This window comes from Hypanus sabinus, chromosome 21, assembly GCF_030144855.1.
Source record: "Hypanus sabinus isolate sHypSab1 chromosome 21, sHypSab1.hap1, whole genome shotgun sequence".
NCBI classification, from domain to species: domain Eukaryota; kingdom Metazoa; phylum Chordata; class Chondrichthyes; order Myliobatiformes; family Dasyatidae; genus Hypanus; species Hypanus sabinus.
In genome coordinates, this window is record NC_082726.1 from 53,568,825 (window position 1) to 53,584,707 (window position 15,883).

The 15,883-nt window shown below is 40.7% G+C and overlaps 1 protein-coding gene across 6 annotated transcripts in view; it reads right to left on the bottom strand.

The window, feature by feature from the left end:
- kcnma1a (potassium large conductance calcium-activated channel, subfamily M, alpha member 1a) overlaps positions 1-15,883 on the bottom strand; it is a 924,908-nt gene that overhangs the window by 168,391 nt on the left and 740,634 nt on the right. For all 6 annotated transcript variants that reach the window (XM_059946553.1, XM_059946552.1, XM_059946549.1 and 3 more), the window contains 2 exons: positions 14,745-14,831; positions 1,932-2,008 (listed from right to left, as the gene is read on the bottom strand). In XM_059946553.1, the coding sequence (XP_059802536.1) occupies positions 1,932-2,008; positions 14,745-14,831 (164 nt within the window). The remainder of the gene's footprint in view (positions 1-1,931; positions 2,009-14,744; positions 14,832-15,883) is intronic.

A 15,883-nucleotide genomic window follows, 5' to 3' on the forward strand; every position in this document is an offset into this window, starting at 1 on the left:
ATTAAAAATACATCAATCATCAAAAGTTACTCGCAATCATTTCATACATGGATTCTCATTTGCCTGAGTTCCATGGAAAGAGGTTTAAATGTATCTGTGCCTTCTCCGTTCCCCTATAATATTTTCTACAAACCTAGAAAGAGCAAATGCTTAATACATTTAAGTTCATCCTTAAACGCAGATAAATACCAATCTCCAGTATTTTTTCCAGCAACCCCCACTATTCCTCCTCCCAAAAAAAACTTCTGCAAGGACCATTCCAGTTCCATTTCCTACCTAAAACAGATTTCCTTTGCAAATTCTGGATGTTCTTTGAATAATTTAGACTACAATGAAAAAATAATGATACTTTTAAGCTGAAATTTTGTTATGCTTTCAAGTAGTTGGGGGTTCTTTTATTTAATAAAAAGGTAAAGCTACTCACTTTAATTATTCTTGACCTTTGTGGATGCACTGAGTTTTTTTGGTTTAAATTATTAATAATGGGCCTAAAAGGTTTGGACAAATGGCTAAGTAGGTCAGGTATATGTTAACAATGTGACATGACTAATGTCAATGTAATGATAAATCTGCTGGAATTTCTACTTAGATGTGACAGCAGCTACTAAGATGTGTGTCCTTATCAAAAAAAAATATATCCTTGCAATTCTGGTGCTGTTTCTCAGGTATTACATATTGCATGCTCAGCCAATGTGGGCTGTGAAATACAATGCATTTGGCAAGGATTTGTCTTTGTTTTTCCAGCTGACTTGTAGCATTACCTCTGGAGTTTTCAAACAGCGGCAGTTTAGCTCTGACAACCTCTTTCTTCAGCCTCACTAATCATGTCATTTTATTTATACATCTGTTCTACATCACATCATTAATAGATTGAAATTTGGACTCCTCATTTTAAGCATACTGCTATTCTCCAAGTATATTTTTAATTTTTTGCATGTGGTTTAATCACATTAATGCTAATTATTTTTCGCTCTCCAATCTGTAGCATTCATTAATTTTCCCGGAATTGTCATTATATATTAATGGCATAATGTTAATCTAAACCTGCCTTTCTTTCAGGTAATTAAGCTTCCTTTCATATAGCCTGAATTATGCTGCTCTCCATTTAATATCCTTACCCTTACTTATACAAGTAGGTTAAAGGAGTTAGTGAAGGACGTTCGTGGCATTGTTACATTGGCATAAGAGGATGCCCAGAGAAAACGCGGATGTGACAACAGGACAAAGAGACACCCAACGTGTCACACTCAAGTGTGTTTCATTAGTCAGTTTCAGGACCGCAGTGGAACAGCCAAATTGTCCATCATACTCTTAGCAGAGAACACATGGCATGAAGAAAAATCTTAAGGTGAGGAAGTGTGTCCTTCAAAAAATTTCAGTGGAAACCATGTTCTGTCAACATCACAAGTAGATGCACTAAATCTTGCTAAAAATCATAATTCTACTCTTACCCACATTGCTTTTAAATGAGTTGACTTTCAATAATTATTAGATTTCAGTTTCCATGCACATTGACCTTTATGCAATTCGTCTATAGGTTTATATGCTGTAGCAAGCTTTATGGCTATTGAAGAGAACTCTGCCAAATGGGGGCTATAATTAATAGGTGAGTGGTGATAAAAATGTGTACCTGTACACTTGAAAGCTGTTAAAAATGAGCGTGTTGCTGTTGGACAGCAGACATTTATAGTGTGTTGTTTATATTCAATGTCTACAGGGTGAGTAAATGGAGCTTTAACTACACAACTGTACTCCATCTCTGATCTTCAATGACAAGCTAATAACACAAAGCACTTGATGACCAGTATGCCCTTCACCAGTATCTACACACTGAAGACAAAACACCTCAACATTCAATCCCGTACATTGGTCTCAAATCATAATCAGTAATTACAAGTTGTTGACGCAAAGATGATGGAATTATTACTTACGTCGTTTACAGCCACATTTCTTAATCCTTTTTGTGTCAGTGATGTCATCATGACAAGCCTTACAGTAGAAAAAGGCCCTAAAGAAATAGATTATAAAATCACCATTTAATGGACAAATAAATATATTTACTGGGCTAGAGAGGCATGTTTTCTACTAATCTCCAAAGGAAGAGCAGATGACTTAAACAGCCAATCTTTACTGAACACATGTAAAGCCAGAGTTAATAGTAGCTAGTATTTAAGCTTTAAGTACCTGAGTAGGGTAACGAATACTTGTTTTGGGAGAAGTAATTTGTTCCAAATGAAGTAAAGGTGTATTCAAGAATGCATTAACAGAGGAATGGCCTTTCAACTCATTAATCTGCTTCTTCCCCAGAATCTGCTCACTCGGTGCTATCGTGGGCTATACTCGACGTACTTAACCTCCAGGGGGAAAGATGTGTGAAATTTCTCCCTGACCCCCCAAGGTAATTGACTGAAACTCCAGAATATCAATCTAGCCTAACAAGGCCTATTATTCAATCCCCACCAGCTGCCTTCTACCAATGACGTTTCCATAGCGGCAGTGTCACAGAAACCATTGTTTCCTCAAGTCGTCGATCATCTCTGTCAGTACATATCATTATAATCTTCAGATATGTAGTTGCTCCTTTTGAAGGGGTTCATCAGCACAGCCTGAACTGCTTTTGCTAAGACTTTGTTCCAACATCCACACCACTCTGCGGGGGGAAAGAACATTCTAATCTCCAGTCCTGCCTGAGGCTTGTTAATTCTGTTCTCATTTCCTGTAACTCTGTGCTCCATGTCCAAGTTAAATAACTGGCTCACATCTACATTATCCATGGTTATCAACATTTGAGAGCTCTGAACACTCTTCCCAACTTATTCCTCAGTTGACATTTGGTTCCGAGGAGATCCTTTCATAAGGAGCTCTTTTCACATGTAACAATTTTTTTGACTACTTCTTTGCTTCTCGCAGTTGAGGATAACAGAATAATTTCACTCAGTGTCTGGATTTATCTCAGTCAATGCAGAGTTAATCTCATCTATTTTACAGCATTAGAGTAGTAATGCTTTGCAAACAAAATTTGGCACTGAGCTATTCTAAAACTTATTTGCCATGTGGTAAAAAGGTTCAATACAAGGAAGAGGCTTTAAAGAGCTCGGTATAAGAGGAAAGGGAGGAGAGAAGTTCGGGATGGGGGCGGAGGGGGGGGGGCGGTGAAATGATGAAGGCACAGATGTCGATGGCATGGCATTTAAAATAGGAGTTATTCAAGAACCAAAGTCAGAGATCAGCGAGTTCTCAGAAGGTGAGATAATGCTGTACAGATGGAGAGGGTGAGTTTCTAGTGGGATGTGAAAACAAGGATAGTAACTTTAAGACTGTTGATTTTAAATTGAGGCACTTAATAACCTGATTTTCTACTGGGACTCTGCCTTGGTGGGAGAGAAGACCAAACAGTGTCAAAACTAGTCATATGCAAAAGAACACGAGAAATAAGAGCAGGAGTAATCCCCTCAGCTGATTGAACCCACCTTATCTTTCAATATTATGGTGGATAATCTGCCTTGTCCACTTTCCCTCCTGATCTTTACATCCTTTAATTCCTTTCGAGTGAAAAACATCTAACAAATTCAGTGAGGAACAGAATGCTGAAGATTCACACCCCTCTCCAGTTGTAGCCTCTTTAAGCCTGGCTATTGTATAAGGTTAACAGTGGAGGAACCAACTCAAATGAGGGGGAAGCTCTCAATCTCGTCAAGGTCGAGAAATGGGAGGCATTGGATGAAAAAAACAAAATATCAGGATGATGAATGTTTCTCCTGCAGTGAGTGGCTGGGTTCAAGGATGCACTGGAGGGGAGCGGTGGAGCTGGCTGTGGGGGTATCTATTCAGTTGCATTATTCAACACATAGTTGGTTAGGGGAAAAAGCGGACTGAACTCTGGGGACAGGGCATTTTGTAGGACCGGCCAAAAAGCTGATCAGGTCTCAATGGGAAGAATGGCCTTTTTCCAATGTTTCAGCATTTCTGTGATTCCCAACAGTCTGGGGTGAAAGGCTCAGGAGTGTCAGAGTGAAGAGATATGGCAACGACCACTAGTTGACACAAGCAGTTTCTGCGTGTGTATGTATGCAAGTGTCACTCTCTCTCTTTCTCTCTCTCTCTTCTCTCTAACATACACATACACTTTCCCTCCCTCTCAGAAGCTTGCTAAAACCTACTTCTTTGACCAAGCTCTTAGCCCTTATTCTAACTGCATACAGCTTGGTGCCAAATCTTGTCTGTTCACATAATGTGAAATGCCCTGGATTATTTCTTTAATACACACAGATAATACATGTGAATGGGTGATAGTTGAGAGAAGCAATGAGAACTTTACTCTCATTCAATATCAATATGGAGCCCTGTATAGAAATGAATTATTGCATAGGTATCTTTATTAGGCACAATGATCTCTCCCCAATTTTGAACCACACCTCTAAACCATGAACTATTTTTCCAGAATATGGATTCTTTTAGTGAGATTCCAATTTGAAGTCAGAGCAGGGAAATGGGCCTTTTGACCCAACTTGTCTATGCTGACCATGGTTTCCTCTAAGCAAATCCTATTACTCTCAATTGGCTCAGATCTCTATAAACCTTTTCTATCTGTGTACTTACCCAAATGTTTTTTTTAGTGCTTTTTTTTGTACCTGCTGCAAACACTTTCTCTGGCAGCTTGGCTGTAAAATTGCAGCCCAAGGACTCATGGTTTTTTGATGTCCAGACCAACCCAAACCCCAAGAATCGGGTCATCAGGATGTGGTCAGTAGCCAGGATCTGCTGCCAGTTCAGCGTCTACTTGAAGCAGTTTGCTATTCCAGAGTACACTGTGACCCAACCAGCTTATTGAATCAGAAAATGTTAAGCAGACCAGGCCCACGATCTTGGAAATACATAAAAGCAGATTTGCAGGTGGCATTATTTGAAATTGGGATCATGGTTGGTACAGACTTCGTGGGCTAAAGGACCTGCTGTTGTGTTGTGCTATTCTATGATCTATAAACCAGCAAATGCCAGAAGATGAAACAAACACAGAAATGTTGGAACCAGTTAATGACCCTTCCTCAGAACTCGACTGAGCTTCAGTTCTGACGAAAGGCTTTTGACCTGAACTGTTAACTGGCTTATCTTCTCTTTCTACAGATGCAGCTTGACTGGTGAGTTCTTGCCGAATTTCTGCTTTGATTTCTAGGCCCATTCTCTCTACAGCAGGAATTCCCAACCTGGGGTCCACGGACCTCTCAGTTAATGGTAAGGTTCAATGGCATCAAAAAGGTTGGGAACTCATACTCCACAGGAATGAAGAACGAGAGCTGATCTCATTGTAGATAATTTTTAAGAGGCTTGGAAAAGTAGATAGGGTGTTGATTTGTTTTTCTCTGATTGGCATGTCCAGCATCAGAGATTTGACTCTCAAAATTTGGAGTCAGCCAATTAGGACAGAGATGAAGAGAAATGTCTTCAATAATATCACCTTCATTCTCCTAAACTTAATACCTACCCTTGCTTAAATACCTAAACTAGAACTACATGTAGTAGTCCAGGTTAAATCTCATCAGTGCCCTTGAACTTTGCATCAAAATGACTGTAACTCTTTTTTACCTTGCAATGAAGGCCAATGTCTCATTTGTCTTCCTAATTGCTTGTTATTCCTTCATACTATTTTTGTTTCATGCACTAGGGCTCCCAGATCCCACTGCACTGCAATATTTTGTAGTCTCACTCTTTTCAATTAATGACCTAATTTAACTTTCCAAAATGTATCATTTCACAATTGTCTGAGCTAAATTCCATCTGACATTCCTCTGCCCATTTTTCCGAACGATTGAGATCCTGTTGTAACCTTAGACAAGCCTCTTTATTGTCCACCACACCACCAATGTTGGTGCCATCCACAAAATGCATAACAGCTATGGACCCAGCACCAGCTCCAGTGGTAAACCACTGGTGATGGGCATCCAGTCTGTAAAGCAACCTCTACAATGCTCTCTGACTCCTTCCACCAAGCCAATTTTAAATTCATCTGGTTAGCTGACTTGGGTTCACATGGGATTTCACCTTTCAGAGCAGTTTACCATGAAAAAACTTGTCAAAATCCTTGCTAAAATCCAGGGTCCCTGCAATTTATTCCCTTGTTTCCACAAAATCTTAGGGTACACTTGGTCAGGCCTTTGGGAGTCATGCACTTTAATTTACCTCCTCTTTCATAACGTTGATATGTTTCAAGACATCACTGTTCTCTCCCGTGAATCCCGAGCTTTTATGAATTTCTCCAAGGTACAAAGAAACACTGTTTCCTCTTAAGGCCTCACTCATTTCCTGTGGCTCCACATACGGACAACCTTACAGATCTTTCAAGGGATCCACTCTTTCCCTGGTTGCCCTTTTGCTCTTAATATAGTTATAGAATCTCTTGAGATTTTCTTTTACCTTATCTACCAAGAATATCTCATGCCTTCTTTTTGCCCTCCTAACACTTTCTCAAATGCCCTCCTGCATCCCTTAATTTCCTTCCAGAACTTAGTTGATCCTAGCTGCCTATACCTGACATCTACCTCCTTCTTTTTCCTGACAACAGTCTCGACAGCAACAGTTTGATAATCCTACCAGCCTTGCTCTTTGCTTGAACAGAAAGGAGGCAGATACGATAGGGTATTGGAGGCAGATACAATAGGGTCTTTTAAGAGGCTTTTAGATAAGTACATGGAGCTTAGTAAAATAGAGAGCTATAGGTAAGCCTAGTAATTTCTAAAGTAGGGACAAGTTCGGCACAACTTTGTGGGCCAAAGGGCCTGTATTGTGCTGTAGGTTTTCTATGTTTCTAAACATGTTGGCCCTGAACTCTTCTTATCTTAGAACATCTGTCTTGGTTGGTTTATGACCCATACGAACTAAATGCTGCTACACTAATACTCGCAGAAACAAGACTTGCAGGAGCGGTCAAGAGACCAATTATGACTTGGAAAAAGCGCCAAGGAAAAATGAATTGATAGTGTCCACTTTGCTTGAGCCAGGCTTATGCCCACTGGATGTCTTACAACTTCAGATGACCACTGGCTGTGTGACATGAGTCCAACAATACTCCATTCCAGGACAAGGAAACATTTTACAAAGGATTATCATCAACACATCGGAAGATCAATTGCAAGAGTGCAGCAGAAGTGTCCACAGACTGCCATGGGCACTTTGGCATTATAAATACAAGAGATCTTGCAAATGCTGGAAATCCAGAACAATACACAAAAAGTGCTGGAGGAACTCGGCATTCCTTTCCATGGATGTTGCTTGACCTGTTGAGTTCCTTCAGCATTTTGTGTATGGGATACTTTGATATTGACAAGATCCATGAAAATGTCCAACAGCAACTCAGATAAACCCATCCAAATTGCCATCTTCTGTGAAGAAGGTCAACACATGGTGACATCCAAGAGGTGTTGTCATATTTAGGAGGGAAGGTCTACTCTCAGTGCAAGAGATTTGCTTGGTTTAAAGTGAAGTTACTGATCATTCGTAAGAAACCACACAGAACAAAATCCAGTGCAAAGTTAAAATCAGTACCACTAACACCAAGGAAACAGAGTGATTATCTCAAGTTTATGAAGCTGTTGAATGCAGTAAACATAGGCGGTCATTACCAGAAAAAATTAATTTTTAAAGACTCCTGCAAGGGAAATTATTCCATCTGATAAATATTGGTTGAAAAATGACGTAGAAAGACAATTGTCTCTCATCAGGCATCAAGACCACACACTATCTGGAATATAAGCAGCCAACCTTGAGACTTCAAGGTCAAAACAAAGGGATGCTCTGCAATTCAGATGGCCTAAGACTTGTGCAGGATGGTTTGAAGAACCCACCAAGAAAGCTGTCTACCACCCCTGCCAATGCCATTACCATTGAAAGCAAGCAGATGTCCTATTGGATTGGAAGGCAAATTTGCAAAAAAGAAAGATCACTGTGATACATAAGATTCCGATGATGCTGAAAATCGTGAATAACACAAAAAAAATACTGGAGGACCCAAGCAAGCAACATCTAAGGAGGAAAATGAACAGTCAATGTTTTGGGCTGATGTTCAGATGACAGGTCTTGGTCTGAATTGTCAACTGTATATTCTTTTCCGTAAATGCTGCTTGACCTACCGAGTACCTCTGCCATTTTGTTGTGTTGCTCAAGATTACTGCATATTATTGGACCAAATCCCAACTTGTGCTCGAATGAGACATGAAGTCCACCAAAGAAAAGTTGGACAAGGCTATTGATTCATTATTGATTGAAAAGGATTGTATTCCTGTGGAAATAGAAACAAAAGTCTACTTTCACAGATATTTAAATATTGGGAAGAGGATTAAGAACCACTACATATGTAAGATGTAAATATTCTCAAACATAAAAGGAGATAAGAATGAAATAGCAAATAGAATGATACTGATGGTAAGCACAGAAGAAAAGCTTTCACAAAAGGTTTGGATGGGAGTGGCATGGAGAGCTATGGCCCATGTGCTGATCAACGGAACTAGGCAAAGTAAGAGCTTGGCATGTTTCTATGCAATAGTGCTCTATGATTTTATGATTCTATTACTCTGAAAGTTGCTTTGGCGTTGCAGAGTAGCTGATGATTCATAGCTGGGCATTCAACTAAAGACAATATTTTACCTCCAACAACTTCAAGAAAAGTACAGCAAACTCATTTGACTGCTGTTCAGCAACTGAGCAGGCTCACATAACCTCAGTAGTGCTGGCAGTCTGAGAAAAGAAATTTTTCTGGGAGAGGAAATTCTCCCGGTACTTTGGAAGGAGAAGACAAGATTCCTACCAATCCACTTTAGCCACATGCTTGTTGCACAAGGTAGTTACTGTTTAACTTATTGAGTCTGTTTCAGACAGCTTCAAGCTCTAAATGGTCTGAAATGAAGAATGTGTCCTTGCCTTTACAATCTTTGGAATCTTCACATTCTGATATTGGAAGAGGGATTATGCCTCCATTGATAATCAGATGGGAATCTCTTTCTCTGTCGGGCATCATGGTAGCATAGCGGTTAGCATGACGCTATTAGAGCTCCTGGCATCAGAGTTTGGTGTTCAATCCTGGCGTCCTCTGTAAGGAGTTTGTACGTCCTCCCCATGGAATGCATGGTTTTCCCATGGATGATCTGGTTTTCTACCAGTTAGTAGGTTAATTGGTCATGATAAATTGTCCCATGATTAGACTAGGGTTAAATCTGGGGTTGAATGCAGCATGACTCGAAAGGCTGGTAAGTCTTATTCTGTGCTGTATCCCTAAATGAAATAAACGACTCGAGGCGAAGACTGATGTCAAGTCAGGTGCTTTTCAGCAAACTTCTACACACTGATGACGCTGCATTATAATGCACAAACAGTCTATGGTTAGAACTCTTGGATTGCCTTTCACAAGCTGGTCAGGCATTTGCTCTCACTGTCGACAAAAGAAAACAGCTGTACTCAACCACGGGCTTTCACCAGGTTCATTAATCGCTCCTCATGGGAACCAGTGAGAAGTTCAAAAGTTCAGCTTCCTCCAACTTTTCACTGGAGGAAGAACTCAATGCCCACATCAGAAAAACTGTGACCACCTTCAGCAGACTAGCTGAATTCTCAGATCAGCCTCATGACCAAAATACAAATGTACAAAGCATGCACTACTAACCTCTAGAGAGATATGGGCAATTTTTTTTCTCTCCAAGTACTAAGGTTAAACAGCTTCCATCTGCGCTGCTTAAATGGCAGCATTAATATCAAATGCGAGAGAGAGTCACCATTGCAGAAGTACATCAGAAGGTAGATTAACTAGATCCAATAGCCCCAGTCAAACTTGGATGACTCCTTACTTAGGCCATTTGAGCTGGCTATAAGATGGTCACGCAGACTTTAGGGCATGGTGTGCAGGGATCCAAGTAGGAAACAAGAATACTCCAGATCTTTGCAATTGAGGTCATAGATACATAGAAAGCCATAGAGCGTAGCACATATATAGGCCTTTCAGCCCAATCAGTCCATGCCAACCAGCTAGCACCAATTTCCTGAGTTTGAGCAATATATCTCTACACTCTCCCCTCCATGTACCTGTCCAAATGTTCATTAAATAATACCACACCTGCCTCGGCCACTTCCCTCTGACAGTTCAATCCAGATACTTAGCACTTCCTGCATGAAAAATTTGCCTCTAAAGTCCCTTTCAAATTATTCCCTTCTCATCCTCAACCTATACTCCGTAGACCTGGATTCCCCTACTTGCATGTAGGAGGATGAGGGATGACCTAACAGAAATTTATAAAATCATAGATAAGGTGGATGGTAGCATGATTTTACAAACTTCTATCAGGTTATCCCTCATCCTCCTACACTCAAAGAACTAAGGACTTAGCCTGGCCTGCCTCAGGCTCTCTAGACCTTGCAACATCCTTGTAAATCTGCACTCTTCCTATTTTATCAGTCTGGAGGAGACTTTAACTCATTCTAACAGGAGGAAAAAACTCCACCATGGATGGTCCATAGCCCAGCTGCAAAAGAGGAGGGTTGGGCATGAGGCCAGCTAGCAACCACATCATGTAAAGACCCAGAGCTACAGAAATGTCAACTGAAGCTCCAAAGACCTCACCCCTGGGACAGGAAGTTTCTTCACCTAGATGACCTATTGAAGCATTTGGTGAAAGCAGAAGCCACTGAGCTGATCAAACTTCTATCAGCCCAGGACAGAGGACTCTGGCAAGCTACTATTGGTGGCCATTGTCCCAGTAGGAGTGATGGGAGTAAGAGGAAGAAGGAATAGGAGGAAAACAGGTGATGTTAGCAGGTCATCAAAGTCCATGTTAGGGTTGAGTTCTACAACTTGAAGGGATGAGAGCCTGAAAGATGCTTCTGGATTGAACACATCCCATAGAAAAACACACACACACACACACACACACACCACCACCACCACCACCACCACCACCACCACCACCAGCACCACCACCACCAACCCCCCCCCCAACAGATGATCCAAATCTCAGATTCTCAGATTACTAAATCACATGAGATATGGTGAGCCAGCTATATCATTGGCTGCAGTAGAAAGGATGCCAATGAATAAAACTCAGAGCAGGAACTAATCCCTAGCTGCTTAAACAAAGTGAGAAAAAGCAGTATAGCCTCTTGAGGCAGCCCCGCCACTTAATAAAATTAAGGGCAATCTGAATTTGGCCCTGGCCTGTTCCCACAGCCTTTGATTCTTTAGTCAAAAAGTCCTGGCAATGAGCAAATTCAAACATTGCACAACCTTCTGCAGTAGAGAATTCAAAAAATTCACGACTCTCTGACAGAACAATTTTCTCATCTCCTTAAATGGCAAATTCCTTATTCTGAGATATATCCCCAAGATCTATGTCCCTCTACAACTGGATGGGACTACAACTAATGGGTTAAGGGTGAAAGGTAAAAAGCACAAGGGGGTCATGAAGGGAAATGTTTTTGCTCAGAAGGTCATGAGAGTGTGGACTGAGCTGCAAGCACAAGTGGTACATACAAGCTCAATTTCAGCACTTAAGAGAAGTTTGGATAGGTACATGGATGGTGGAGGTATGGAGGGCTGGTCGAAGGGAACAGGCAGTTTAAAGGTTTGGAATATATTAGAATGGGCAGAGAGGCCTGCATCCATGTTGTACTTTTCTATGACTCTATGACTATACATCTTCTCATATTCTACCTCAAAAGAAAATTCTGTTCAAAATTTTCCAACAAAACCGCCTCATTATGTTATACGACTAATGTACTCTCCCTCTCCATTCCAGAAATCACTCTAATAAAATCTGATCCTTCTCCCTTTAAATTAAGAGACCAGAACTGTGCACATTAATTCAGTCATGGTCTCAGCAATGCCTCATACAACTGTACATAGAACATAGAAACTTACAGCACATTACAGGCCCTTCAGCCCACAATGTTGTGCTGACCAAGTAACCTACTCCAGAAACTGCCTAGAATTTCCCTAGCACAAAGCCCTCTATTTTTCTAAGCTCTATCTACCTAGCTGAGGCTCTTAAAAGACCCCATTGTATCCACTTCCACCACCACCGCTGGCAGTGCTTCACGCCCCCACCAATTCCTGTGTGAAAAACCTACCCCCGACATCATCTTGGTACCTATTTCTAAGCAAAATGATACCCCCTCATGTTAGCCATTTCAGCCCTGAGAAACAGCCTCTGGCTCCGCACATGATCAATGCCCCTCATCAGCATAAACACCTCTATCAGGTCACCTCTCATCCTCTGTTGCTCTAAGGAGAAAAGGCCAAGTACACTCAACCCATTCTCATAAGGTATGCCCTCCAATCCAGGCAACATCCTTGTAAATCTCCTCTGCATCCTTCCTGTAGTGAGGTGACTAGAATTGAATACTGTAGTGGGGGCTTTCTTACTTTTTAACAAATACACTTTTCACTGAAGGAAACATTCCAATTTGTTCTTTAATTATTACTTTTCTAATTATTGTGTGTCTACATTTGAACTTTTGTACAAAGACACTCGAATCACTCTGAACTTTTGCATTCTGTAATATCTATCCATTTCATCAATACTCAGTTTCCCATAGCAAGGGTTTCCAGCCTGGTGTCCATGGATCCCTCGGTTAATGGTAGGGGTTCATGGCATATAAAAATGGTTGGGAACCCCTGTTCTATGGCCAAATGGATACTCTCACAGTTCCTTACATTACACGCCATCTACTAAATATTTACCCCTAACAGTTAGCCATCTGTTCCCCTTTGCAGACTTGTTCAGTCTTTGCATCCAATTTTTCATTGTCAACAAATTTAAAGGCAAAATCCCTTCATCTGCTCCTCACTTAGAGCAGAAGGATCACAGGGCACATTAATAGGTCCTTCAGCCCAAAGACCACATGAACAATGATGTTCTATAAACAATAAACTAAATTTATTCTCCCACAAGATACCATACTAGAGGAAACTAGAGCCTTAGAAAATGGTCAACCCATACATCTTTGGGTCTGGAAGTAAACCAATGCACCCAAGGGAAACTCACATAGAGAGAGCATGCGAACTCCACATAGACAGTACTACATGTCAGGATTGGAGATGTGAGGCAGCAGCTCTACTAACCTGCATTGCTACACTTCATCACTAATGTTGATATCTGTTATTTCAAAAGGAAAACAATTTGGTTTATGATGAACTCTGTCCTCTCTCCTTATGATGTTATAGTTCTGATGGACACTAATTCCCACATTTCTGCAGCAGCCTGGAATATTGGGTCACGTGGCCCACAGAGACAGTCAGGGGCATTGTGTGGTTAGTGGAGTGGGAAGATAACTCCAAAAGGTCCAACTACATCCAGTCTCACGTCTCTACCTCCAAACCTTACAGCATTTTTGGACCAAGAGACATTCAATAATAAGCCCTGTGATAATTGACCTCAGCAAGAGCATGGAACATAGAACGGTACAGTAAAAGAACAATCCCTTTGTCCCATCATGTCTGTGCTGACCACAATATCAAATTAGACTAGCCTTATCTGCCTGTGTATGATCTATCTCCCTCATTCCCTGCCTATACATGTCCTTAACTTCCTCTTAAACTCCACTCTCATGCCTGTCTCCATCACTGGTGTGTTTAAAGAGCCAATGCTCTCTATGTAAAATCTCACACCACAGATCTCCTTCTACCTTTCCCCCTCTCACCTTAAAGCTAAGTATTTTAGTACATTACATTTCTACTCTGAGAAAAATATACTAAGTCAGCTTGAACTAAAATAATTTTATAAACTTCTCTTTGGTCTCCCCTCAGCCCCCAGTGCTCCAGGCAAAACTATCCAAGTTTGTCCAGCTCCTCCTTAAGAGTTAATGCTCTTTTTGCCAGAAAGCAATCTGGTGAAGTTCTTCTGCACCCTCTTCACATCCTTCCTTGTAATGGGACAACCAGAACTGGACACAATCCTCCAAATGTGGTCTAACCAACGTTTCATGCAGCTGGAGAATTTGGAGTATTATGCCTTATGTCAAATTTGGAGCTCGGGTCTCAGAACCGTACAGATTGGGAGAGTAGCTACATGAACTACCCTACCCCAGTCATGTGCAGAAACTTCCCACCTCCATTCAGTCTGATCATCATTTGGCCCGGTGCAATATATACCATGAGACCATGAAGTCTGTGTTCCATTCAATTAGGGTGATTTTGTTAAACCCCGTTCACTGTGTAATCCTTAATTTTTTTTACCAATCAAGCACCTGTAAATATTTACTTTGAATATACTCAATAAAGAAACGTCCCTTTGTTCTGTTTTATCTCTTTATCTCTTTATTTGTTGCCTTCTCTCTGGCAACGAATTCCATAGATTCACTGTCATCTGGGTAAAGAATTCTTTCTCATCTCAGTTTTAAAGGGACATTCATTTATTCTGAGGCTGTGACCTCAGATCCTAGATTCTCCTACTAACGAAAACATCCTCTCCTCAGGTTTTTCGGAATTTGTCAGGTTTCAGTGAGATTCCCATTAACTTCCTGAACTCCATTGAGTACAGGTCCAGAGTCATAACATACTCCTCATATGCTTGCGTTATTCGCTCTTGTGAACTTCTTCTGGAGCCTCACCAGGGCCAATACATCTTTTCTTAAATAAAAGGTCTAAAATTGCTCACTATATTTCAAATACAGTTTGACCAATGGCTTATAAAGCTTCAGCAGTACAGCCAATATTTGATGTAACAGATTACAGTTATTTTCAATGCCTGTGGATTAAAGAAACAAGGTACCTTTTCACTTCTTTAGCGTCACTTGCAATGAAGAAACCCAATGTGCCTTCATGGATCTTGATGTGGTTCCCAGGATTGATTAGTATGCTACTCAGTGAAAACACAAAACACCATATTTTTGTTAGTTACTGGAGAAGTGAACCATTCTCTCTTTGGCACACATATCAAAGGAGAATACATTCCCATTGTAATGGAAATCATTCCCATATGAACTTAAATTTCAATAGCTCTATACACTCTAACAGATGACCAAATGATTCAGTTAATAAATGAAAGGAGCTTTCTTGTTAGTCTTATAATATTAAGATGCATTGTTACCAAGGCACCATCTGCTTAAAAATACACAGCCTTAAATTAATTCTCATTTTTCCTCAATTGAAAACCTCATCATAACAAAATATAGGCCATATAATTTTATCTGGATCACAGCGCTTAACCTAGCAACCAAATCAACAGAGGAAGTGTACTTTTAAGGTAACTTTTCATGTCAATTTTCCTTAAAAGAATTACTGTTGTTTTGCTCTTGACAATCAGCTGTGTTACTTACAGATTTACTTATTTTTGTTTGCTATTCCTTGCCCTGTTTGGTTCAGGATCTCCAGAGAAAGTGTACTAGAATTCAAAGGCTATAAGCTAACTTGATTTTATTTATTCGTTGAGATAGTGTGCAGAACAGTCCCTTCTGGCCTTTTGAGCCACATCTCCTAGCAACCTCTGACTAACCTTAGCCTAAATCACAGGACAATTTACAATGACCAATTAATACACTACCTGGTACATCTTTGGACTCTGTGAGGAAACCCATGCAGTCATGGGAAGAGCATACAAACCTCTTATAGACAGTGGCAGAGCTGAACTCCAAAATCTGACGCCCCAGGCCGTAATTGCATCGTGCTAGCCGCTACGCTACCGTGGCACCCTTCAATCATTCCCCACTTAAAAGTGTGAGGAAGGAGATATATGGAAGGGATATTCCTGGGCAGTATTCACAGATTTAATTTTCAGATTTTGGGGGGGTGGGATGAGGGGGCAGAAACAGGGTCCTATTTGGGCCTTCAAATAGGAAATGGATAAATGTAAGGAAGATTAATTTGCATGTCTATAGGGAAAATTGACAATGGAGTAGATGGGTTTACTCT